This window comes from Hyperolius riggenbachi, chromosome 7 (assembly GCF_040937935.1).
Source record: "Hyperolius riggenbachi isolate aHypRig1 chromosome 7, aHypRig1.pri, whole genome shotgun sequence".
Lineage (NCBI taxonomy): Eukaryota > Metazoa > Chordata > Amphibia > Anura > Hyperoliidae > Hyperolius > Hyperolius riggenbachi.
The window spans coordinates 92,441,255-92,469,040 of NC_090652.1; the positions used below are offsets into that span (position 1 = coordinate 92,441,255).

Below are 27,786 nucleotides of genomic sequence, written 5' to 3' on the forward strand. Positions count from 1 at the left end.
TACAGAAGTAATTCATCCAGTGGGTTTACTCCCATATCCCAAAAACCGGCATCATAAAGCCATAGTAATTATTCCTATAGCCCCGGTGGATATTCCATAATGCCAGGGTAATTATTTTATAAACCAAAGTAATTACACCATAATGCCATGATAATCTTACCTATGGGCCACAGTAATCACTCCATTATGGCTCAGTAATTATTCCCATGGCCCAGTGATCAGTGCCACATAGATCATAACAAAACAATGTCCAGTTAACCACTTCACCACTGAGGGGTTTTACCCCTTGAACACCAGAGCAATTTTCACCTTTCAGCGCTCCTTCCATTCATTCGTCTATAACTTTATCATTACTTATCACAATGAAATGAACTATATTTTGGGTTTTTTCGCTACCAATTAGGCTTTCTTTAGGTGGGACATTATGCCAAGAATTATTTTATTCTAAATGTGTTTTAATGGGAAAATGGGAAAAAATTATTATTTTTCAGTTTCCGGCCATTATAGTTTTTAAATAATGTATGCTACTGTAATTAAAACCCATGAAATGTATTTGCCCATTTGTCCCGGTTATAAAACCATTTAAATTATGTCCCTATCACAATGTTTGGCGCCAATATTTTATTTGGAAATAAAGGTGCATTTTTTTCAGTTTTGCATCCATCCCTAATTACAAGCCCGTAGTTTATAAAGTAACAGTGTTATACCCTCTTGACATAAATATTTAAAAAGTTCAGTCCCTAAGGTAACTATTTATGTTTTTTTTTTATTGTATTTCTTTTTTTTTATTACAAAAAAAAAAAAAATTGGGGAGTGTGGGAGGTAATGAGTTAATTTATTGTGTAAAACTAATTTATTTGTATATGTAAAATGCTTTAGGGTGTAGTTTTACTATTTGGCCACAAGATGGTCACAGTGAGTTTGTGTTCATGCGACCTGTAAGCGTCCGGAAGGATGCTTATAGGAAGCACTACGAGGCTGGGAAAATCACAATGATCGCGCTGTTTCTCATAGAAGCAGCAGATCATTGCTGGGGCTTAGATCAACGAACGGGAATGGATTTTCCCGTTCATTGATCTCCGGGCGAGCGGGCAGTGGCATGCACGAGCAGCGTGAGCGCGCGCACCAGCGGCGGTAGCGCGGACAGCGGCGGTAGCGCGGGAGGTATAGATTTCTCCGTCCCTTGGATTTTTAGGGGGGGAAAAAGGGACGGAGAAATTCGTACCGCGCGGGGGGGGGGGGGGGGGGGGGTGAAGTGGTTAAAGGACACCCGAGGCGAAAATAAACAAATGAAATAAACAATTGTATCTATCTTCCTTCGCCTGAATATGACTTTTTAAGATATTCCACAGCTTTATTTTATGTTTAAATCTACTTTTTAAGTTTTAACTGTTTTATTGCTTTTGCTCAATGACACATTCATTGAAGTATGCCAGAGCTAAAATTTATGAACTATTGACCCTTTTAATTTCTTTCCTGCTTTCAGAAACTATTTTCTGCTAAGAAAATGTTTTATAATTTCTTATCAGTGAGGGTCACACTGTAGTCACTTCCTGTCTGAGTCAGGACTGAGTCAGCCACTTATGTACCTGATATTTAACTCTTTCAGGCAGAGAAAGAAAAAAAACAAATACAGCATAGTTATTTGTGTGCTAGGCATTGTACATACCCATGTCTATCTCATCATTTTACATGTCACCTCGGGTAAAATACCTCCACCAAATCACCTGAGGTTGTTGTCTCATCTGTTTGCCTAGACTACCATTTCAGTAATCAGCTCAAGTAGATGGGGTATTCAATAGGTCCCCTGCACCTCAAATGATTCAATATGCACAATCACCACATGCAAATACGTTGCCAGATACGTTGCCAGAAGGTTTTCACTATAATCTCTCAACACTTCTCAAGTGATGCCTCTTCCAAGTATTTTACCTCAATCTTAGATGCTTTGCTTGCGTTGAAAGACATCCATGGCTACAATTACTAGGTAATGCCTAATGATGTTGATCCAGGGATTTTATCTGATTGCCATCTGGAGTCGGGAAATAATTTTTTTCCCTTTTGGGGCTAATTGGATCATGCCTTGTAAGGGTTTTTTCGCCTTCCTCTGGATCAACAGGGATATGTGAGCGAGCAGGCTGGTGTTGTACTTCGTTCTCTGGTTGAATTCGATGAACGTATGTCTTTTTTCAACCAAAATAACTATGTAACTAAGTTAACCACTTGCCGACCGCCCACAGCCCATGGGCGGCGGCAAAGTGGACGCCTAAAGGACCGCAATACGCCTTCAGGCGGCGCGTCCTTTAGGCATGCCGGGGGAGCGATCGCGTCATTGATGACGCGCGCTTCCCCCGGCAACTGGCTCCGCCCACCCGCCGTAACATCCCGCCGGCCATACGGAAGCGCCGGCGGGATGTTAACCCCGCGATCGCCGCATACAAAGTGTATAATACACTTTGTAATGTATACAAAGTGTATTATACAGGCTGCCTCCTACCCTGGTGGTCCCAGTGTCCGAGGGACCACCAGGGCAGGCTGCAGCCACCCTAGTCTGCACCCAAACACACTGATCTGCCCCCTCCCGCCCACTGATCGCCCACAGCACCCCTCAGACCCCCCCCCCCTGCCCACCCCACAGACCCCTGTTTGCACCCAATCACCCCCCTAATAACCCATCAATCACTCCCTGTCACTATCTGTCAACGCTATTTTTTTTTTATATCCCCCCCTGCCCCCTGCCCCCTCCTGATCACCCCCCCACCCCTCAGATTCTCCCCAGACCCCCCCCCCCTGTGTACTGTATGCATCTATCTTCCCTGATAACCTGTCAATCACCCGTCAATCACCCATCAATCACCCATCAATCACCCATCAATCACCCCCTGTCACTGCCACCCAACAATCAGCCCCTAACCTGCCCCTTGCGGGCAATCTGATCACCCACCCACACCAATAGATCGCCCGCAGATCCGACATTAGATCACCTCCCAAATCCATTGTTTACATCTATTCTCTCCTCTAAACACCCACTAATTACCCATCAATCACCCCCTATCACCACCTGTCACTTTTACCTATCAGATCAGACCCTAATCTGCCCCTTGCGGGCACCCAATCACCCGCCAACACGCTCAGATTGCCCTCTGACCCCCCCTTATCAATTCGCCAGTGCATTAATTACATCTGTTCTTCCCTGTAATAACCCACTGATCACCTGTCAATCACCTGCCAATCACCTATCACCCATCAATCACCCCCTGTCACTGCCACCCATCAATCAGCCCCTAACCTGCCCCTTGCGGGCAATCTGATCTCCCACCCACACCATTAGATCGCCCGCAAACCCGCCGTCAGATTACCTCCCAAATGTATTGTTTACATCTGTTATCTTCTCTAAACACCCACTAATTACCCATCAATCACCCATCAATCACCCCCTATCACCACCTGTCACTGTTACCTATCAGATCAGACCCTAAGCTGCCCCTTGCGGGCACCCAATCACCCGCCCACACGCTCAGATTGCCCTCAGACCCCCCCCCCCTTATCAATTCACCAGTGCATTAATTACATCTGTCCTTCCATGTAATAACCCACTGATCACCTGTCAATCACCTGCCAATCACCTATCACCCATCAATCACCCCCTGTCACTGCCACCCAACAATCAGCCCCTAACCTGCCCCTTGCGGGCAAACTGATCACCCACCCACACCAATAGATCGCCCGCAGATCCGACATCAGATCACCACCCAAGCGCAGTGTTTCCATCTATTCTCTCCTCTAAACACTCACTAATTACCCATCAATCACCCATCAATCACCCCCTATCACCACCTGTCACTGTTACCCATCAGATCAGACCCTAATCTGCCCCTTGCGGGCACCCAATCACCCGCCTACACGCTCAGATTGCCCTCAGACCCCCCCTTATCAATTCGCCAGGACATTATTTACATCTGTCCTTCCCTGTAATAACCCACTGATCACCTGTCAATCACCTGTCAATCACCCATCAATCACCCCCTGTCACTGCCACCCATCAATCACCCCCTGTCACTGCCACCCATCAATCAGCCCCTAACCTGCCCCTTGCGGGCAAACTGAACACCCACCCACACCAATAGATCGCCCGCAGATCCGACGTCCGATCACCTCCCAAGTGCAGTGTTCACATCTGTTCTCTACCCTAAACACCCACTAATTACCCATCAATCACCCCCTGTCACTGCTACCTATCAGATTAGACCCCTATCTGCCCCTAGGGCACTCAATCACCCGCCCACACCCTCAGAATGCCCTCAGACCCCAGCCCTGATCACCTCGCCAGTGCATTGCTTGCATCTATTCCCCCCTCTAATCACACCTTGAGACACCCATCAATCACCTCCTGTCACCCCCTAGCACACCTACCCATCAGATCAGGCCCTAATTTGCCCCGTGTGGGCTCCTGATCACTCGGCCAAACCCTCAGATCCCCCTCAGACCCCCTTCCGATCACCTCCCCAGTGCATTGATTGCATCTATTTTCCCCTCTAACCACCCCCTGAGACACCCATCAATCACCTCCTGTCATCCCCCTAGCACTTCTATCCATCAGATCAGGCCCAATACAACCTGTCATCTAAAAGGCCACCCTGCTTATGACCGGTTCCACAAAATTCGCCCCCTCATAGACCACCTGTCATCAAAATTTGCAGATGCTTATACCCCTGAACAGTCATTTTGAGACATTTGGTTTCCAGACTACTCACGGTTTTGGGCCCGTAAAATGCCAGGGCGGTATAGGAACCCCACAAGTGACCCCATTTTAGAAAAAAAGACACCCCAAGGTATTCTGTTAGGTGTATGACGAGTTCATAGAAGATTTTATTTTTTGTCAAAAGTTAGCGGAAATTGATTTTTATTGGTTTTTTTTCACAAAGTGTCATTTTTCACTAACTTGTGACAAAAAATAAAATCTTCTATGAACTCGCCATACACCTAACGGAATACCTTGGGGTGAATAGGACGTTGGGCCCCTTAGCGCACCTAGGCTGCAAAAAAGTGTCACACATGTGGTACCGCCGTACTCAGGAAAAGTAGTATAATGTGTTTTGGGGTGTATTTTTACACATACCCGTGCTGGGTGGGAGAAATTTCTATGTAAATGGTCAATTGTGTGTAAAACATTTACAGAGATATTTCTCCCACTTAGCATGGGTATGTGTAAAAATACACCCCAAAACACATTATACTACTTCTCCTGAGTACGGCGGTACCACATGTGTGGCACTTTTTTACACCCTAAGTACGCTAAGGGGCCCAAAGTCCAATGAGTACCTTTAGGATTTCACAGGTCATTTTGCGACATTTGGTTTCAAGACTACTCCTCACGGTTTAGGGCCCCTAAAATGCCAGGGCAGTATAGTAACCCCACAAATGACCCCATTCTAGAAAGAAGACACCCAAAGGTATTCCGTTAGGAGTATGGTGAGTTCATAGAAGATTTTATTTTTTGTCAAAAGTTAGCGGAAAATTGATTTTTATTGTTTTTTTCACAAAGTGTCATTTTCCACTAACTTGTGACAAAAAATAAAATCTTCTATGAACTCACCATACTCCTAACGGAATACCTTGGGGTGTCTTCTTTCTAAAATGGGGTCATTTGTGGGGTTCCTATACTGAACTGGCATTTTAGGGGCCCTAAACCGTGAGGAGTAGTCTGGAAATCAAATTTCGCAAAATGACCTGTGAAATCCTAAAGGTACTCATTGGACTTTGGGCCCTTTAGCGCAGTTAGGGTGCAAAAAAGTGCCACACATGTGGTATTGCCATACTCGGGAGAAGTAGTACAATGTGTTTTGGGGTGTATTTTTACACATACCCATGCTGGGTGGGAGAAATACCTCTGTAAATGACAATCTTTTGATTTTTTTACACACAATTGTCCATTTACAGAGTTATTTCTCCCACCCAGCATGGGTATGTGTAAAAATACACCCCAAAACACATTGTACTACTTCTCCCGAGTACGGCGATACCACATGTGTGGCACTTTTTTGCACCCTAACTGCGCTAAAGGGCCCAAAGTCCAATGAGTACCTTTAGGATTTCACAGGTCATTTTGCGGAATTTGATTTCCAGACTACTCCTCACGGTTTAGGGCCCCTAAAATGCCAGGGCAGTATAGGAACCCCACAAATGACCCCATTTTAGAAAGAAGACACCTCAAGGTATTCCGTTAGGAGTATGGTGAGTTCATAGAAGATTTTATTTTTTGTCACAAGTTAGTGGAAAATGACACTTTGTGAAAAAAACAATAAAAATCAATTTTCCGCTAACTTTTGACAAAAAATAAAATCTTCTATGAACTCACCATACTCCTAACGGAATACCTTGGGGTGTCTTCTTTCTAAAATGGGGTCATTTGTGGGGTTCCTATACTGCCCTGGCATTTTAGGGGCCCTAAACCGTGAGGAGTAGTCTGGAAATCAAATTCCGCAAAATGACTTGTGAAATCCTAAAGGTACTCATTGGACTTTGGGCCCTTTAGCGCAGTTAGGGTGCAAAAAAATGCCACACATGTGGTATCGCCGTACTCGGGAGAAGTAGTACAATGTGTTTTGGGGTGTATTTTTACACATACCCATGCTGGGTGGGAGAAATAACTCTGTAAATGGACAACTGTGTGTAAAAAAAATGAAAAAATTGTCATTTACAGAGATATTTCTCCCACCCAGCATGGGTATGTGTAAAAATACACCCCAAAACACATTCTACTACTTCTCTTGAGTACGGCAATACCACATGTGTGGCACTTTTTTGCAGCCTAACTGCGCTAAGGGGCCCAAAGTCCAATGAGCACTTTTAGGCTTTACAGGGGTGCTTACAAATTAGCACCCCCCAAAATGCGAGGACAGTAAACACACCCCACAAATGACCCCATTTTGGAAAGTAGACACTTCAAGGTATTCAGAGAGGGGCATGGTGAGTCCGTGGCAGATTTCATTTTTTTTTGTCGCAAGTTAGAAGAAATGGATTCTTTTTTTTTTTCTTTTTTTTGTCACAAAGTGTCATTTTCCGCTTACTTGTGACAAAAAATAATATCTTCTATGAACTCACTATGCCTCTCAGTGAATACTTTGGGATGTCTTCTTTCCAAAATGGGGTCATTTGGGGGGTATTTATACTATCCTGGAATTCTAGCCCCTCATGAAACATGACAGGGGGTCAGAAAAGTCAGAGATGCTTGAAAATGGGAAAATTCACTTTTTGCACCATAGTTTGTAAACGCTATAACTTTTACCCAAACCAATAAATATACACTGAATGGGGTTTTTTTTATCAAAAACATGTTTGTCCACATTTTTCGCGCTGCATGTATACAGAAATTTTACTTTATTTGAAAATTGTCAGCACAGAAAGTTAAAAAAATCATTTTTTTGCCAAAATTCATGTCTTTTTTGATGAATATAATAAAAAGTAAAAATCGCAGGAGCAATCAAATAGCACCAAAAGAAAGCTTTATTAGTGACAAGAAAAGGAGCCAAAATTCATTTAGGTGGTAGGTTGTATGAGCGAGCAATAAACCGTGAAAGCTGCAGTGGTCTGAGTAGAAAAAAAGTGCCTGGTCCTTAAGGGTTAGAAAGACTGTAGTCCTCAAGTGGTTAAGCACAAACTCTCATTGCGCAGTGCAATTATTTAAAATCAAAATTTTGTTTTAAAATAAACAGACTTACGGAGTATCTGGAACAGGTGGTCTCCTGGGCTGACAGCTGTGATATTCGGCTTGTTCCCCGTTCAGTCACCTCCCCACTCTGTGCTCCATCACTATCTCATGATGCTCCCTGCTAGGCACCTCCTTACCAGTTTCATAACAAGCAACACGTGTCTCATCAGCCACACTAGACCATGTCCAACAACAAAGTGAAATGTTCATATACTAGTGGCGTAGTGGTTGGCACCCTCGCCTTGCAACACTGGGTCTCTGGTTTAAATCCCAGCCAGGGCACTATCTGCAAGGAGTTTGTATGTTCTCGCCGTATCTACGTGGGTTTCCTCCGGGCACTCCTGTTTCCTCCCACATCCCCAAAACATACAGATAAATTAATTGGCTTCCCCCTTAGACTACAGTACATACACTACACAATACATACAACATAGACATAGCACTATGGTAGGGATTAGATTGTAAGCCTCTCTGAGGGACAGGTAAATGACAAGACAACATACACTGAACAGCGCTGCAGAAGATGTTGGCGCTATATAAAAACTAAATAATAATATTATACTAAAGTGATTGTAGCCATGTACCATAGTGTTTGCCACTGCTATACCAGAATCTCCATGTCTTACTGAAGGGATTTCCTGTGCAAAATACATGGTGATGACCAGGAGAGTTCATGAGCTATGAGCCGCACCACATGAATCCTGTGAGAATGAATATGACCCAAACTAAATGTGCAGAGACACCGGCTGGAGAGTGGAAGATCACTAACAAGCTAACCAATATCACAAGTAGCAAAGAACCTTTATTAAAACTGCTTGCAGATTGTTTGTAAATCGTTTCAGACCCAAGGACCACCTGACCTTCTGACTAATATAATAAATGGGAAAGTTCGGATGTTTGTTACTCGATGACGCAAAAATGGCTGAACGGATTTGAATGAAATTTGGCACACACATAGTACATTACCTGGAATAAAGTATAGGATACTTTTTATTCCCATAACCAAAAAGGGGGCAGAGACAAATACAAATTTCACTGGGCAATGTAAACTGCAGCCATGCTTACACTATTAATGGTAGGGTTCTCAAACTTTGCACAGTTGGTCAGTGGGTGACTAGGATTAATATTCAGAAAAGTGGGTGGAGCCTACAAAAGCCAATCACAATTCACCTATCGATTTTCAAAGGGAAAATGTAATTGCTGTCATTCTTGCACTGTTAATGGCACAAGCCTAAGATCTGGCGCAGTTGGACATTGGGTGACTGGGGTTCAAATTCAGAAAAAAGGGTGGAGTCACAAACAGCCAATCAGATTTGTTTCATTTCAATGCAAATTATTCATGCCAAAGACCACAAATCTCACAAACTTGGTCATTGAGTAATTGTGTGTTAGGGTTAGAGAAAGTGGGCACAGCCAACACCAGCAAAGTACATTCATAGGAAATGCCAGGTCATCAGTGGGCGGAGACAAATACAAATTTCACTGTAAAAATGTAAACTGCAGCCATTCTTACACTGTTAATGGTAGGGTTCTTAAACTTTGCACAGTTGGTCACTGGGTGACTGGGATTAATATTCAGAAAAGTGGGTGGAGCCTACAAAAGCCAATCAAAGTGCACCTATTGATTTTCAAAGGGGAATATTTCATTGCTGCCATTCTTGCACTGTTAATGGCACAAGCCTCAGATTTGGTACAGTTGGTCATTGGGTGACTGTGGTTTACATTTAGAAAAAGGGTGGAGCCACAAAAAGCCAATCAGAACACCAGCCAAATACATACTCAGGGAACATCAGGACATCAGTGGGTGGAGAAAAATACAAATTTCACTGTCAGAATGTAAATTGCAGCCATTCTTACATTGTCAATGGTAGAGTTCTCAGTCTTTGCACAGTTGGTCACTGGGTGACTGGGATTAATATTCAGAAAAGTGGGTGGAGCCTACAAAAGACAATCAAAATTCACCTATTGATTTTCAAGGGGAAATATTTAATTGCTGCCATTCTTGCACTGTTAATGGCACACACCTCAAAGCTGGTACAGTTGGCCTTTTGGTGACTGGGGTTCAAATTCAGAAAAGGAGCTGGAGCCACAGCCAATTAGATTTATTTTTATTTCAATGCAAATCATTGATGCCAAAGACCACAAAGCTCACAAACTTTGTAATTGAGTAATTGTGGGTTATGATTTGAAAAAGTGGGCAGAGCCAACACTAGCCAAATACATACCCGAGTAACGCTGGGCGACCAGCTAGTTTTATAATAAGATTTCTCAACCTATTACAGTAATGAGTAATAGATTAGTTAATGTAAGGTACATTTTCTAAGGTTTGTTGGGTTATGTGCCTTTATAAATAGCAGTGATGGCAGAGAGCACCCAATACACCTTTATAAATTAAAATGTATATATTGATACATCTAAAGGTGGCCACACACACCATACAATTTTTTAAATATCTGTTCAATTTAAGAATTGCAATACATTTTTCTGACTGATTGTAACATTTAAAAAATATGACCAATGTACCACACACCTGTGTTCAATTTTTTCCTCAATTATGATAAAAATAATTGGAAACTCAGAGAAAATTGCTAGGGTGTGTAGATTAATAAATTAACAATCCAACATACACCATACAATCTTTAGTAGAAATTGAAGAGAAATATCTGGCATTCCGGCTCGATTTAAATCGAAAAAAACGGGAAATCCGATCGGATTTTTCAGTCGAATGAAAAAAAAGCTTTCGATTTTTTCGAGAGATACGATCGTTTTTATCGAATTACTGAAAAATCGGATCATTTTATTGTATCGTGTGTGGCCACCTTAATTTATATATTTTATTCAATCGTTTTTGTTGTGATTGTGTCAAAATCGAACATATGTGTGTGGTACATTGGTTACAAGAGTCTAATTTTGATATTCAAGAGAAAAATATGATCAAAATTGTCGATTCGAAAAAAAAAAAAAAAAAATGTAGTGTGAGTGGCCACCATAAGACTAGAGATCTCTTACTCCTTCAAGGGCGGAACTAATTAATAAGGTTCACTTTATCCTTCCGAGAAAAAAAAATCAGATAACCATCAGATAATCTACCCCCTTGTTTGACAAAATTTGGGACTCCTGGGACAAATAGGCAACACTCCATATCCCCTAATGGTCCTATCCATAAAACTGGCTACACACCATACAATTTTTAAAATATCTGTTCAATTCAAGAATTGTAATCAATTTTTCTGACTGATTGTAACATTTCAAAGATATGACTAATGTACCACACATATGTACCATTTTTCCCCAATTATGATAATAATGCTTGGAAACTCTGAGGAAATTGCTAGGGTGTGTATATTAATAAATTGACAATCTAACACACACCATACAATCTTTAGAAAAATTCCGGATCAATAAAAATCAGGGGAAGAAACGGAAATCCGATCGGATTTTGCAGTTGAATGGAAAAAAAAGCTTTTGATATTTTTAGGAGATCCTCATATGCATCATATTTATCCAATATCTGTAAAATCGGATCATTTTATTGTATCTTGTGTGGCCACCTTTAAAGAGACTCCGTAACAAAAATTGCATCCTGTTTTTTATCATCCTACAAGTTCCAAAAGCTATTCTAATGTGTTCTGGCTTACTGCAGCACTTTCTGCTATCACAGTCTCTGTAATAAATCAATGTATCTTTCCCCTGTCAGACTTGTCGGCCTGTGTCTGGAAGGCTGCCAAGTTCTTCAGTGTTGTGGTTCTGCTATGAACTCCCCCTTTCAGGCCCCTCTCTGCACACTGCCTGTGTGATATTTAGATTAGTGCAGCTTCTCTCTGCTCTCTTATCTTTTACAAGCTGGATAAATCGTCCTCTGAGCTGGCTGGGCTTTCACATACTGAGGAAATTCAGACAAGGGCAAAGCTGTTTGCAGGAAGAAAAGAGCAGCCTGAAACTTCAGTGCATGAGAGATGCAGGGGGAAAGAAACACACAAATGATCTCTTGAGATTCAAAAGGAAGGGTGTATACAGCCTGCTTGTGTATGGATGTCTTTTGTATGTGTGGACATACTGTACATCAACCTACTTCCTGTTTTGGTGGCCATTTTGTTTGTTTATAAACAAACTTTTTAAAACAGTTTTTAACCACTTTTAATGCGGCGGGGAGCTGCGAAATTGTGACAGAGGGTAATAGGAGATGTCCCCTAACGCACTGGTATGTTTACTTTTGTGCGATTTTAACAATACAGATTCTCTTTAAAGATTTTGTGTGGACTTAGCACTTTAACGATTGTTGTCAGTTGTAATTTGTATAGTTTGATAATCTTATCTTCATTCTATGATAGTTCTAATGTGCAGTTTTCATTATGTGATCTGTATCCACTCTACGATATTTTGTCTGTGTTTCGTATTTCTTATGTTATTTTCATAAAATTGCTAATCAAAAGAAAGTTGAAAACAAACAAAAAAAAAAGAATCATGACTGCGGCATTAATGTACACCTGACATCATTACAGCCTATCCCTTTGGGGCAGGAATTATGACCTGAACGTCAGATCCGACAGGACTACAGTAACATGGAGACAGAACCATTCTGTACAAGTGCTGCCAACAGGCTGTCGTACTTTCTGTGCTGCCAATGTCTCCAAGGGAGCCCTGTGTTCCCACGTACCTACTTTCTGCTTTAGGAACACGCAAATTACTGTTTAAATATACTTCTGCTATCATTTGGTTGTGTCTGGCTCTTTCTTTTATGACCTGCTCCGTTTACAGAGTCATCCTCCCAGATTTTCCAACCTATAAATGTGTCACATCACATAGATGGAAAAAGGTTGGATTTATGCATCATGCCATAAAAACTACCCTGTGTGAAAGTGCTAAACTTATAAGGGACGCTTTTCTATCAATGCAGTAATTCACCTCTTATTGTATTGCCTCTGCCTGCTGCCCAGCACCCCACTCTTGCTATGATGCACAACATCTGCTGCTAGTTAAAGGTGTGCTGGGTAAATAATGCTGTTATCAGCGATGCTGGACTGCAAGAAGCTGACATTTCCATCAGTTGCCATATGTTTACACTGCAGAATGTATCTATCTACTGCTACTGCTGTGCACACACAATGATTTCTAGATCTTTACTTCTGAAGTGTGTGACTTGCTCAGAGGACAAGGACTGTGCTACAGGCTGCACTCACAAATAAGCAGCAAATGGAGATGAAAACTTACAGCACATCTGAAGTGAGAGGGATATGGAGGCTGCCATATTTGTTTGCTTTTAAACAATGCACATTGCCTGGCTGTTCTGCTGATCCTCTGCCTCTTAATACTTTGAGCTATGGACCCTGAACAAGCATTCCAGATCAGGTGTTTCAGATATGTGATCCAGGCAGTACTGATGCCAGAGAGATCAGCAGGGCTGCTCGGCAACTGGTATTGTTTAAAAGGAAATAAAATATGACAGCCTCCATATACCACTTAGTTCAGGTCTCCTTTACAAGTGTGAACTAAGCAAAATGGCTGGGTGCACAAGGACAATCAGAAAAGCATTTATAGGAATGATGTCATGTGAGCATGCGTGCATCTGAAAGATTGTGTGCGCAAATGCAAGTTGTGCTGAGTTGCTTGCAAGTTTTCAAAGGCTGAAGATGTCATTCATAGATTACTGGACAGTAAGCCTTGCCTACAGTCTATGTGTTTCTTACCGTTTATGTGAATTCCCATTTCTGCCCTGGCCTGTGCTGACCATTTATACTTGACTCCTAGTGCTGAACTGTTCGGTTACTGACCTTACTACATTATTCTTGACCACTGTTGTTTTTCTGACTCTAGATGCCTTGCCTGACCACTGGTGCTGTCCTGACTTGCTCATCCATATGCCATGTAATGATCTGCCTGCTTTGTAACCAACCCCCACCCCTCTGATGGCTCTTTGCCTGGCCAGTGTTGCTGACCTGACCTATCCAAATGTCTTGCTGACTCCTTGTATTCATCTGTATGTATTGCTACCAGCTCAGCTTGTCTGACTAGGCTTTGCCTAGCCACCATTGCTGACCGGAGGTTTTCTGAATCTTTCCTATTGTTTTTGCCAAACTGGTTGTCGGGGCATACCACAGCTCTGCCTTATCCCTTTGACACAGGTGACCTAGGTTCGAATCTCGGCTCCTCCCATTCAGTAGGCCAGTACTTATTCAATAAAGAGACCTTGGGCAACGCTCCTTAAAGAGGAACTTCAGCCTAAACAAACATACGGTCATAAAGTTACATTAGTTATGTTAATTAAAATAGATAGGTAATATAAACTCTTACCCACCCTGTTTTTTGTGACACTCACACAGACTCAGCTATAATGATTCCAGCAGTGAGGGAACAGGGCTCCATAACTTGAGCAGTTGATTATTTTCCCAATGGCACTCGGCTAGAAGTGTTAGCCGGATACTATCACCTCATTGGATGATACCTTTAATGGTTAAAACATGAAAATGATGGATATGACCCAATGTGAGCGATAAGGTTACAGAACAGTCCTCTCCCCATTTTCTAAGTGCACCATATAATATTTTACTGAAAGCTGCAGAACTCTGAGGTTGAAGAGAAGGTTGTACTCAATAAAGCAACAATCTGTTCTCAAAAGCTGCATGTTTTACAAGGCTGGCCAGAATACAGGGAGAAAATCATTTTCCTACGCGGATTGTAAACCTAATAGGCGTTCAGTAGTGAATGCGCTAATGCCTTGTAGAGAAAACGCCAACGCAATGAAGAGAGGTCACCATGTCAATACAGAGGCTTTTACAGGAAACAAAGGGAGTTACAAGGGTAGCCCTCGTCTAGTGAGTGTGGAAAATAACTCACTCCCCTGGCATATGAGGAAAAATCGGTTTATTAGCTTGTGCATGGTGAACTGTTCAGCAGCGTTTACACAATAAGTAATGAGAACAATTATTCTTCTCCATTACATGGCTGCAAGATTTTAAAGAGATACTGCATGTTTTTCAGTTGCACTACTCTATGTAAGTTTCAGATTGGATCCCTTGTATTGGATCTGAAGAAACAGCCTTCTGGTAACAAGACCTGTTTACTTGTCCTATGAGCTAAAAATAGCTATGCAAACCCCAGCTCTAAAAAACAAAAATCACTCAAAAGCTGTATCCATCTATGCACTTACTCATGACCAGGCATGTGTACTACTAATCCATAGTCACACCACAATTGTTGTAGTGATTGTTTTCGCACAGTGATTTTTCATGAGGAACGATTGTTTACACGACTTCGTGGGTACGTTTTTGCAATTATGCAATCCTTTTTTTAGATGTTTGAGGATCGATTCCTCTTTGGGTTGCAGTCACCGTAAGTTCCCCGATTCATCTTCTGTTCAGACTTGTGGTGAGTATGTAGCGAGCTGTAGAGCATCATGTTAAGTCAGCAGGCTGCAGTCTCCAGAGACTCAGGTTCACACCTTGCTCTGGATAAGTAAATTTTTTTGACTGGGTTTTGTAACGTTTATCTGATTTGAGGTTTTTGTTGGCTGTGGCTGGTAGTCTTCAGATTGGTTCACTGCATAAGGTAGAATACTCTCAAGAAGTGTATTGTCTTGAGTTTGAATCCATATCACAGCAAGATTGCAAACTACATATGGGATTGTTACCTGTGTGCAAAATGAAAGAGGAACTTCATTGCAATCAGTAGCTGATACCCCCTTTCCCACAACAAATCTTTACCTTTTTTTTTAAATAGATCAGCAGGGATGTCTGCACTGCTAATATTGTGTAGAAACCCCTTCCAGTGTGATGTCATGACCATTTTTATATTTACTTTATGCAACTTGACCAAACAAATGGGGTAGCTAATGGTTTTAATTGGAAAGAGAAAAAAATTGAATCTCAAAAATGCATACATTACATGAAATGAATGAAACATTTCAACAAAAACTTTAAATTATTAACATCCACAAGTCCTATTAGTGATATGTAAAGCACAGCTGAAGACGTCAGCACAAAATAAATAATAAGTGATAACGGGCACAGTGTAGCATAATACGGCATTTTATTAATATTCTGTTAGCTACTCTCAATGCCATATTTAACTACTTGATGCAAATAGGACATTTAATAAATGTGCATTGTGCCAAAATGCACATGCAGGCGTGCCACAGGGGCCCGTGCGCACATGCATGTGCCTGTTTTAACCCCTCAATGGATGGCATTAAGTGAGTAAAGAGTATGTGTAACCTTTAGGGCCTGAGCCCACTAACGCAGTTGTGTCCGCTTCTGCTTTTCAGCATATGTAACATTGATGTGTTGCTGAAAAGCGGACACAACTGTGTTAGTGGGCTCAGACCCTTAAAATAGAGACATTGGATACCGTTAGATACTTACCTCAGGGACCATCCAGAGGCTTCCCCGATCTTCCTATGCCAAGCATGTGCTGCATTGGGACCGTCTTTGACATTAAAGTCAAAGATTGTTTATGGCCTCACGCTACTCCGTGTAGAAATGCAGCCACATTGCACTGGCGCAAAGTATGACCTATGCCTGCACAGTAGCACGGAGAAGCTTGTGCACGTTTTTTATCTCCATGCACAAGTAGCTGTGTGCTACTGAACAGGGAAGATAAAGAAGGTCCTGGCCAGCAGTGGAGGGGCTGCAATGAATCGGAGAAGCAATAGAAGAAATAGGTGATGATGGGAAGATTCAAGCAAGAGACAGATCTCTCACTGATCAAATCTGATTTGAGAGAGATCTGTCAGCTGCTGATACACCGCAGGCCGAATCCCGATCAATTTCAGCATGAGATCTCTTAGGAATCAGCCGAGTCTGCCGCGTCCGCTGCCTCACCGCTGTTCTCTAGTGTTTAAATGTACATGTGCGCATGTGTGCGTTTATACATTACCTGTCCTGTGTCGTGATGCCCGTCCGACTTTCAAATCCGCAATCAGCCCTATACACGCCACTGGCGTGGCGCATGTGTGAGGTCACTTTCGTCGCTCATCCCAATATCGCTCGCTGTTACCGCCGCGCCCCCAATCGGGCAAGTCAGCCCTACACTTTTCAGCATGTCCAACCGACACATGTGATAAATTTCGATTGGGCATGCACTTGGCTGCACCGATTTTTATCTGATTGGATTATAATAATCGAATCGGATTGTAGATTGCCTGCCAAGTCACACAGAGACATCTGAACATGCCGCTCAATTTTACACGTACCTTAAAACCTGTGGAATGCCCAACGAATGTAAATTTGCTAGAGTTATTAAAATGATCTTTCCATGCCAGCTTGCAGCAAGGTATGAATGTGTATAAGGGCCTGTGAGGCTGAGCAGAAAGGTAATCCAACCATGAAATCAGTACATTGCACTGTGTAGAGTGAAACCTATCCAGTAATGCCACAGTAACTCCCCAACATGCGTAATTAATTGGAAAAATCAGAAAACGTTTCAAGCTGAAGTTAGACCTGCAAACTGACATATCTAATTTCCAGTCAACATGTCTGTGGACGATTGCTCATAAATCAAGGTAAGGAAGATAAAACAATGTTAGTCAAAATCCTTATGATCTGTAGCTCCGAAATAAGAGGACAGTATTTTTTAATCAACAACAGTGCAATTTTACTTCAAACAGCCCTTTTATAAAGTACACAGAACAAATGGCACCAGACTCGTCCCCAGAGGAGCTTTAAGTCTAATTTCTTTATAAAAAAACTCAAAAATTATGTTGGCAAGGGATATGATCTCTATGCTTGATGAGAAGGTGTTAATGACAGCAAAATGCAAGTAGCACAAGCTTTGCTGCACATACTAAAGGTCGGTTGTTTTGTTGTCTTGAACATTTAAAATCAAACCTGTTCTGCAGAGAATATGAAAAAATAATTGGGTTTTGCACCATGTAATCAAGCAAGAAATCAAATGCAGGAACTGTTCTGAGCTAAAGAGAGAGAACCTGACAGCATAGTCATATATACACAGAGAGCAGAAACATTAAAACCCATAGAGGCATGGACTCCACAAGACCGTCAGTCCCGTGACGTCTGGCACCAAGACATAAGCAAAAGATCCTTTATAGCCCTAGTTTACCCTCCCGGATTTGTTATTGAAAACACAAATCTTCATATTTGATGCACTTGTTCCTGAGATATTCCCTCTGGAAAAGTTAGTCACATGACCCATCTGTTTGCTAATGAGTCCAGCAAAGCATTATCTGAGATTAGGACATAAAGTCAGTGCAAACCGAGCCGGCCAGGTAACAAAAACAATCATAAGTACAATGTGTTGATTGCTAATACCATGATTAAACACAGTGCTTGAGCACCTTGATTCAACGCAAAAGGTGTTCTCCCTATGGCGGACTTGGCTCCAGGTTTTCATGTTACAGCACATTGCTTGCAAATACTTGGAATTCACCATATAAACATTGATTTTCTGCATAATATTGCATGTGGTACCAATGCAGCCATTGGAAATGGATCAGTCACAGTTTCCCAGTTTACAGCTTGGATTTGTGGAACGCTTACATCTGATAACTGGAGATTGGACTTTGCTCATGCCGGACTAAGTCCTTTATCCATTTATGACCCTTATGCAAGTGCACTTTATTGATATGACTAGTCGGTCTCAATGATTTGCTTTTAAAGAGAATCTGTACTGTGAAAATCTTACATAAATAAACGTACCAGCCTGTTTGTTGTCTTTTCCTAGCCCCCTCTGTGACATTTTCGCTGCTCCCCGCTGCATTCACGGTGATAAAATCCGTTTTATTCATTGTTTTTGTAAACAATGAAGATTGCCGCAAAACAGGAAATACATCATCAGAGCAGGAGCCTGTTTGCAGAGGCTCCTTTGAAACGTGATTTGATTGCTGGAATGTTACACCACTTGTTGCCTTAGCTGCTTGTTTGAGCTCTGAACTGATCTTTCTGCACACAGCTGTTCACAAGGTCACAGCTCCTGAGCCTGCAGACTCTGGCTGTGAGCAGAGACCTTGTCTGACTCATACACACAGCACACACACACAGAGCCTATAGGGGGCGTGGAGGAGGTGTGTATAACTTATCCCTATCACAGCAGAGCAGTGCATTCCTCTCTGCCTCGACAAGGCTTGACAAAGGAAAGAAGATTCGATTTATTACAGATACAGTGTAACTAAAAAAGGCTGCAGCAAGCCAGACCACATTAGAACAGGTGTAGGAACGTATAGGATAGAAGAAATAAGGCTGAACATACATTTTGTTACAGAGTCTCTTTAAGGCTATCTTCTCTGTGTGGGCGGAGTTAATTTAGGCATTTGTGCTCGCCATTGTAGCTAATACGTTTTGCAACTTTTGTAATATAATTTGTGACAAATAAAATGCATAACTTTTTATGGAAATGTGGATTATTTATATGTATACAGTGATAGTTCAGTCATAATTTTTACTTTCCCCTTTACTAGTGTGTTAAAAAAAATTTAATAAACACATTTTAACTGACCTTGTGAATTTTGACCTTCTCTCTTCCACCCCCCTCCCCCATCCTCCAACCCTCTGCACCCTCCAAATACCTTCCCCTCCCCCCCCCCCCCCAATCCGCCAACACCCCTGTGGGTTGTTAATGCGACATCTGGAGTTTTGGAGTTGAACTAACTTTACATTCAGTTTCATTTTAAGAAGGCTTTACTACTAGAATAGTTCAAGGTTTTCACAGAAGATAAGCTCTGTCTGGGTACTTTTTCATAAAACAGGAAAAAGGCCGCTAAAGTCTGCAAAATATGTTGATATACCGGTAACCTGCATTTTGTGTGACAGGCAACAAGGCAAGTGTTATAATTGAAGTGATAGGAAAGAGCAAAAATGTGTGCGGCACTCAAAGCAATCATTAAAAGTGAGTGAAAAGGATTTTATCTCACTGCAGCCAGTCACCGGATGGAAAGGGAACAAACTTTATCCAGAAGAGTTACAGAAGACAGGTACCATCCACGGTGCAGTGAAAGGTTTATTAACAGCTGCACACAAGTCAGGTTACAAACCACACAGATCTGAATCACAGGCCAAACGTCCTCGCTGATGTGAAAAAGCTGTCTTACGGTCCAATTTGTGCCACCAGCCCACCACAATTACCTCCTTTCTCACACCACACTGTATTGAATCTTAAAAGTGTTGCACTTTAGGGATTCAGGTCTGTGTGGATTACTTTCTGACTCATGTGCAAGAGTTATCTCTTCACCAAGGATGGCGCAAGTGTTATAAAAGCCTGTAATCAGGTGCCTGAAACTAAGGGAAGACACCAAGATGCTCTCAGCAGGTCTTCATAATAACATTTATCACTAAGGGCCACGTGGCCTGAAATGTATCAATGCTTTTCTTCTGTATTCTTTGGACACCCAATAAAGCATTTAAATTATTGGATGGAGAGATGCAGAGCTTCTTTTTCCGTTATTGGTGAGTTCTCTATACTGGCTCCTGTACTGTAACCTTATAGAACTGGGCTTGGGATAAAGCGGTGCATACAATATTTTTTTACAGAATAGGCTGTTTAATTGTGCTGAGGGTGATAATTTATCTGGCCGGTATTAAGATACGTACCGCTTTAAAGAGGAACTTCAATGAAGATAATGTAATTTAAAAAAGTGCTTCATTTTTACAATAATTATGTATAAATGATTTAGTCAGTGTTTGCCCATTGTAAAATCGTTCCTCTCCCTGATTTACTTTCTGTAATTTATCACATGGTGACATTTTTACTGCTGGCAGGTGATGTCAGGGAAAGGAGATGCTGCTTGCTTTTTTGGCAGTTTGACCCAGCTGTAAACAGGTTCACAGACAGGAAACTGTCAGGACCATGGCCTGACATCACACTGTGGGAGGGGTTTCACCACAACATCAGCCATACAGAGCCCCCTGACGATACATACCGTATTTTCCGCCGTATAAGACGCACTTTTTCTTCCCCAAAAATGGGGAGAAAAAGTCCCTGCGTCTTATACGGCAAAGGCAGGGAATCCCCAACTTCCGAACGCCCGCCGCTATGAACCGCCGACCCGCCGCCATGTTGGGGATTCCCTGCCTTTGTGTCCACTTCCCCCTTGCGTCTCCTGGTCCCCGTGCTGCAGTACATGGCCGCAACTTACCTAGTCAATGCTCCTGCGGCGATGTCCGACCTCTGCGCTCCCCCCCGCTAGCCTCCTCTCCCTCCCCCTCGTCTCTCCTGGCCCCCCCTGTGCTGTAATGTATGGCGGCAGCTTACCTTCCAAGCGCCCGCGGTGAATGCAGACATCGGTCTCCAACGCTACTTCTCGCTCTTGTGTCCGGCTTGTACTGACGTCATCAGTACAAGCCGGACACAAGAGCGAGAAGTAGCGTGGAGACCGATGTCTGCATTCACCACGGGCGCTTGGAAGGTAAGCTGCCGCCATACATTACAGCACAGGGGGGGCCAGGAGAGACGAGGGGGAGGGAGAGGAGGCTAGCGGGGGGGGGGGGGCGCAGAGGTCGGACATCGCCGCAGGGGCATTGATTAGGTAAGTTGCAGCTATCTATGCACTGCAGCACGGGGACCAGGAGACGCAAGGGGTGGGAGAGAAAACATGCCGGGCAGAAGGGGACACATGAAGGAGATAGGGGGAATGTATGGGAGGCACACTGGGGACATGGAGGCACACTTGGGACATGGAGGCACACTGGGGACATGGAAGCACACTGGGGACATGGAGGCACACTGGGGACATGGAGGCACACTGGGGACATGGAGGCACACTGGGGACATGGAGGCACAATGGGCACATGGAGGCACACTGGGGACATGGAGGCACACTGGGGACATGGAGGCACAGTGGGTACATGGAGGCACAGTGGGTACATGGGGAGGCACACTGGGGACATGGAGGCACACTGGGTACATGGGGAGGCACACTGGGTACATGGGGAGGCACACTGGGTACATGGAGGCGGCACACTGGGGACATGGAGGCACACTGGGGACATGGAGGCACACTGGGGACATGGAGGCACACTGGGGACATGGGGAGGCCCACTGGGCACATGGGGAGGCACACTAGGCACATGGGGAGACATATTGGACATATTGGGCAAACATGGGTGACACAGGAGGACACATGGGGGAACACAGGAGCACACATCAGGACACATGGGGAGACACGAGGACACCATTTGGGCTAGAACATGTACAAGACGCTCCTGGAACATGGACGCATCAGGTTTAGTATGTATATTTTTTTTCCCCTGGTTTTTGCCCTCTAAACCTAGGTGCGTCTTATATTCCGGAGCGTCTTATACGGCGCGAAATACGGGTACGTGAAAAGGTAAAGATTTCTCATAGGAAAGGCGGTATCAGCTACTGATTGGGATGCAGTTCAGTTCTTGGTTACGGTTTCTCTTTAAGCTGCCAAGTTTATGATCTAACAGTCCAACATGAGTTGACAAAAGGGTTTCTAATGGATTGAAAGCCCATTATCAAAAGAGCGTCTTTCGTAATTATAATTTATTATTTGATGTTCTGCTTTAATGACTTCATTACTGACAAGATGGCAAAATAAAAAAAATAAAAAAAACTTTTACTATTGGTTGATTTGGGAAAACTCCAAAATATTGAAGAGTTAAACCTTCAATATTTTGGAGTTTTCCCAAATCAACTGAAGTGAAAGGTATATGGTGGCTGCCATATTTATTCCCTTTTAAATAATACCAGTTACTTGGCTGTCCTGCTGATCTATTTGGCTGCAGTAGTGTCTGAATTAAACAAGAAACAAGCATGCAGATAATCTTGTCAGATCTGGCAATCATGTCAGTAACACCTGATTTGGTATTGCATACAAGGAAATAAATATGGCAGCTTCCATATCCCTCTCGCTTCAGGTGTCCTTTAATAAGGGACTGGGCTGGACATGAACTGCCTATTTTTAACTTTTAAGTGTACAGTTGAGGCTTATAATAATAATAATAATTCCAGTATTTGTATAGCGCCTTTCTCCTGTTGGACTCAAAGCGCTTGCGAGGCAGCCACTAGAGCGCACTCAGTAGGCAGTTTTAAGAAGACTTACCCAAGAAACTCCTTACTGAATAGGTGCAGCTTACTGAACAGGCAGAGCTGAGATTTGAACCCAGGTCTCCTGTGGCAGAGGCAAAGCCCTTAACCATTACACTATCCAGCCACTGGAGGCTTGATTATCTCTCCTTTCTGCAATATCCATTTTTGCAGACACCTCACATAGAAACCAACGTTTGGATTTTGTTGACTGAGATGGTCATTGCTGGTCATCTTGGCTAGAAATCTGAATTGTGTACACAGATCACCCAATATTGCCTCCGCTGTAACGATTCAGAGGGATGGATTACCTCACCTGAATAACTTTTGTTGCTTCTAAAGAAGTTATCAATGCAGTCACTCTAAATTGCCACCTGAAATGATCTCTGAAGATCGTTTTAAGCATGAAAAGTTTAAAATGTGCACATAGCTTTACAGAAGGCCAGGGCATCCATGGGGGTTATTCATGAGTGCTGCTGTTTCCTGCAACACTATACTCATCTCCCAATAATGTTGATTATTAACTTCAGTGTTAGGCTCTTTTAGCCGGGTGCTCCACTCGGCTAATTTTGGTGAGTGCCCGGCTCTCTTCCTCCTCTGCTTTAAGCAGAGAAGCGCCGGCCCTGCATTCTGTCATCTCTCTCCACCTACTTTTTCATGCCAGCCTGCTACTTTTTCATGCCACCCAGCTACTTTTTAATGCCACCCGGCTGGAAAAAAATTTCTGGTGAGAACACTGAATTTTTATTAATGAAACGTATGCTGTCTCATTCTTTAACATAGGTAATCAAAAGAACTTGAAAGAACTTGGTTTCTTGGACAATCAGTTAAGGTAGCCATATACCATGAAATGTTTTTCACTAGATTAAAAAAAAAAAAAAATATATATATATATATATATATATATATATATATATATATATATATATATATATATCACACTTTTCTCATGACAGACTCAAAGTGCCAGAGCTGCAGCCACTCAGTAGCAGTGCTAGGAAGCCCAAGGTGTCCTTACTGAATAGGTGCTGGCTTACTAGATCTAACCAAAGTCTATATAAAAGAAGGTCATTCCTAATCAGGAATGCCCATTCCTTGGTCAATGGACCTTGATATTAGGTCAGAGTTTTTGGTCTGATCTCTAGTAGTGCAAGGTATGAATTCATATAAAAGATTGACCTCTGTTACCTATCTATTCTTTACCTCATCTACCACAAATATGTAACTATATGGACAGCATTAATTACACATATGTGCACATATACAGAAATTCACAGGACCACATCATGGTTTTTGTCCATACCCAAAGGTCCCCAGTATGAACCAGCATTAGTATTCCACGAGAGAAAATTGACCTGCCACTTCCCTGCGAAAAAAGGGAGACCGGTGTTACCATTGACCACTGAAGACTCCAAGTACCACTGCACCATAAGGTACTTTTGCACTTCTGGTGAGAGTGGACCAGGTACCCCTTTAATTTGAGTAATACATTTTATCATCATATGACCAATAACTATGGCTTGAACTTGTGAGGAAATAGCTTTTAACTGCACTGAGGAAATGTGAGAAGCTGGCTGTTCTGTGTAGCAGGGGGATGACAAGACTGGCTGAAAAGAACTGTATATACTAGAACAGGTAAGCACCTGCTGTGAAATTAGTTAACTTATTCCACCAATGGTAAGCATTTGAAAATTGCCTGGATCTCAGCTTCTAAAATCGTATCAATAAAGTCAGTAGACTAAAAAATAATGCAGTCATCTGGTAAATTCATCCCCTGGGCACCATACCATATCCCAATATCTGCATTCTTATTTGAGAAAAACAAGCGTTACGTATTAGTGCTGAATCGTGTTTTCTCCTGCATAAATTGCATTATATTACAGTTACAACAGCCTATTAGGAAATTACACAATAATAGCTCAGATTCAAACCTCCCCAACTATGAACACTTTAAAGAGACACTGAAGCGGAAAAAAAAAATGATATAATGAATTGGTTGTGTACTATGAATAATTACTAGAAGATTATCAGCAAACAAAATATTCTCATACTTTGATTTTCAGGTATATAGTGTTTTTTCTAACATTGCATCATTCTATAATATGTGCAGATTACACAACACTCAGCATTCAAAATGAGTCTTTCAGAGCAGTCTGTGAAGTAATGACCTCTCCTCTGGCAGAGGAAAAGTAAATAGTCCAGGAACAGTTGAGATAATAAAAGTCAGATAACAGCCCTCTCCACGACTAACTTAGTCGGAGAGCTTAATGGCTTGTTTGCATAGAGATAACAACTGGAGTTTCTCAACTCTTCCTGTACTGGAAACAATTAGACTGATGTATCTGATCTTAATGTTTTATTTCTTAGCTATACTACACATACAAATCATAATATCATCATTTTTTTTTCGCTTCAGTGTCTCTTTAAGGGTATTAAAAACTAAAACACCTGATTTTGGTGTGTTGGACAACAATCAGGTGTACATCGAGCGGCTCAAATCATACCACTATTGGGCTGATATCTTGCTGCAGTTGGCTACGTGTGTACAAAGTACTGGTACTCCAGATCTTTCAGCTTTCGGCTAAGCATCAGGGTGGCTGCACACACACGATTTAACGCTTCCGAACAGTCACCTGGCTGAGTTAAGCATAGCGTGTGTACAGTAGATCAGCATGCAGCAGATCAGGTGTTTCTGACATTATGGTCAAATCTGACAAGATTAGCTGCATGCTTGTTTCTGGTGTTATTCAGACACTACGGCAGGCAAATAGACCAATGGGGTTTCCAGGCAACTGGTATTGTTTAAAAGGAAATAAATATGGCAGCCTCCATATTTATATAAAACTAAGTGAGCCTGTGTCCAAATAAAGGATACCTTAATAAATTCTGTAATTGATGTGTGTGTGGGGAGGTGCGTAAAGGCTTACCGCACCTCCCATGGACCATCGTCTGATTCTGTTCCTTCATAAAATGGTCCCAGTACAATGCAGTGGTTGGTGGGGTTGGCGCAGCCGCAGTATTTCCACAGAGGAACGCGTGTACTCCTGTGGGGGAAGACATAGCCAGCATGTGTGTACTCTGACCCAAGCATACTGCACGCGCATGTGCAGTATGTCCGCTTGGGTACCAGAGAGCATGCACACCGCTTACGTCTTCACAGTAGGATTGCAACTATATGTACACTAGAATCTCATAATGTTTCCTTCAGGTACACTTTGCTTTACTAAGACAAGTGTCACAAAGTGAATAAAGTAAACACTTAAAGAGAGGGACCATTCATAACATCCAGGCCCCGCTCCTCTTCTGGCAAGCGCGGCTGCGCTGCACCCACGCCAGCGCAGTAGCACAGAGCCGCTTGTGCACTCTCGCCAGCTGCTAGAGAAGTGCTAGTTACAACAGCCTTAGCTCTTGCTCTTTCATAGTGAATGTCAGGTAACTTTAACCAAGGTTTGAACGTCATTCCAATCAGTAGCTGACACCCCCTTTTCCACGAGAAATCTTTACCTTTTCTCAACTATATCATAAAGGGGGGGGGAGGGGGTCTGTATGGCTGATATTGTGATGAAACCCCTCCCACAGTGTGAGGTCACGACCATGGTCTTGACAGTTTGCTGTTTGTAAACCTCATTGCATTGTGGAAAATAATGGCTTTTTCCAACTGACAGGCAAGCAGTATTTCCCTCTGTGCATAGAACTTTCAGTTACAAACATTCCACACAGATCACCTGGCAGAACTAAAGATGTCATCACCAGTGCTAAATTTCAGAGTGTAAATCGGGGAGATGAAAGATTGTACAATGGGCAAACACTGACTAAATAATCTATAAATGAATATTTGAAAGAATAAGCAATTGTATTCCTGTTATTTTCACTACAGTTCCTCTTCCAATTTCTCTGTCAAAGTAAGTTTGATTCAGAGCAAGCAATCCTGCGATGCTTACAGGCATGTATTTTAACTTCTGCCTGAAATGCAACTACTTTGGTCACCATGTAAGACATAAAATAGAAATCCATAGCCCGCAATAGTGTAGTATTTTGGATCACACTGGGAGTAAAACTGAATGTGTTTTTTTGTTTGTTTTTGTTTTGGTTTTAATTGTAAAGTTATACTCACAAATGTTGGTTATCTATAGGTAACCACTTTATATGCAGTAGGGGAACTTAAGCTCGTCCCCTCAGGGAAGTTAAAGAGGAACCGGGGCAGCACGGTGGCGTAGTGGTTAGCTCTCTCGCCTTGCAGCGCTGGGTCCCTGGTTCGAATCCCAGCCAGGGCACTATCTGCAAAGAGTTTGTATGTTCTCTCCGTGTCTGCGTGGGTTTCCTCCGAGCACTCCGGTTTCCTCCCACATTCCAAAAACATACGGATAAGTTAATTGGCTCCCCCTAAAAAATTGGCCCTAGACTACAGTACTTACACTACATAATATAGACATATGGCAATGGTAGGGATTAGATTGTGAGCTCCTTTGAGGGACAGTTAGTGACAATATATATATATATATATATATATATATATATATATATATATATATATATATACATACACTGTACAGCGCTGCGTAATATGTCGGCGCTATATAAATACTAAATAATAATAAATAATAATAATAAATAATAATAATAACTCCAGTGAAAATAATGTAATAAAAAAGTGCTTTATTTTTTTACAATAATTATGTATAAATGATTTAGTCAGTGTTTGCCCATTGTATAATCTTTCCTCTCCCTGATTTACATTCTGACATTTATCACATGGTGACATCTTTATTGCTGTCAGGTGGTGTCAGTGGAAGGAGATGCTGCTTCCTTTTTTAGCAGTTGGAATCCGCCGTAAACAACTATTTCCCGCAATGCAACAAAGCTCCCACCGTGAGATCTCAGAACCATGGTCCTGACATCACAATATGGGAGGAGTTTCACCACAATATCAGCCATACAGAGCCCCCTGATGATCCATTTGTGAAAAGGAAAAGATTTCTCATGGGAAAAGGGGTAACAGCTACTGATTGGGATGAAGTTCAGTTCTCAGTTATGGTTTCTCTTTAAGATGTCGCTCTCAGTAGATATAGGTGACCAACTCT

The 27,786-nt window shown here is 42.3% G+C and overlaps 1 protein-coding gene across 6 annotated transcripts in view; it reads right to left on the reverse strand.

The window, feature by feature from the left end:
• RAB26 (RAB26, member RAS oncogene family) overlaps positions 1-27,786 on the reverse strand; it is a 704,373-nt gene that overhangs the window by 524,687 nt on the left and 151,900 nt on the right. For 5 of the 6 annotated variants that reach the window (XM_068244331.1, XM_068244330.1, XM_068244334.1 and 2 more), the window contains one exon: positions 9,569-9,649. The exons of the other annotated variant lie outside the window; for it this stretch is intronic. In XM_068244331.1, the coding sequence (XP_068100432.1) occupies positions 9,569-9,649 (81 nt within the window). The remainder of the gene's footprint in view (positions 1-9,568; positions 9,650-27,786) is intronic. 6 annotated transcript variants of the gene reach the window in all.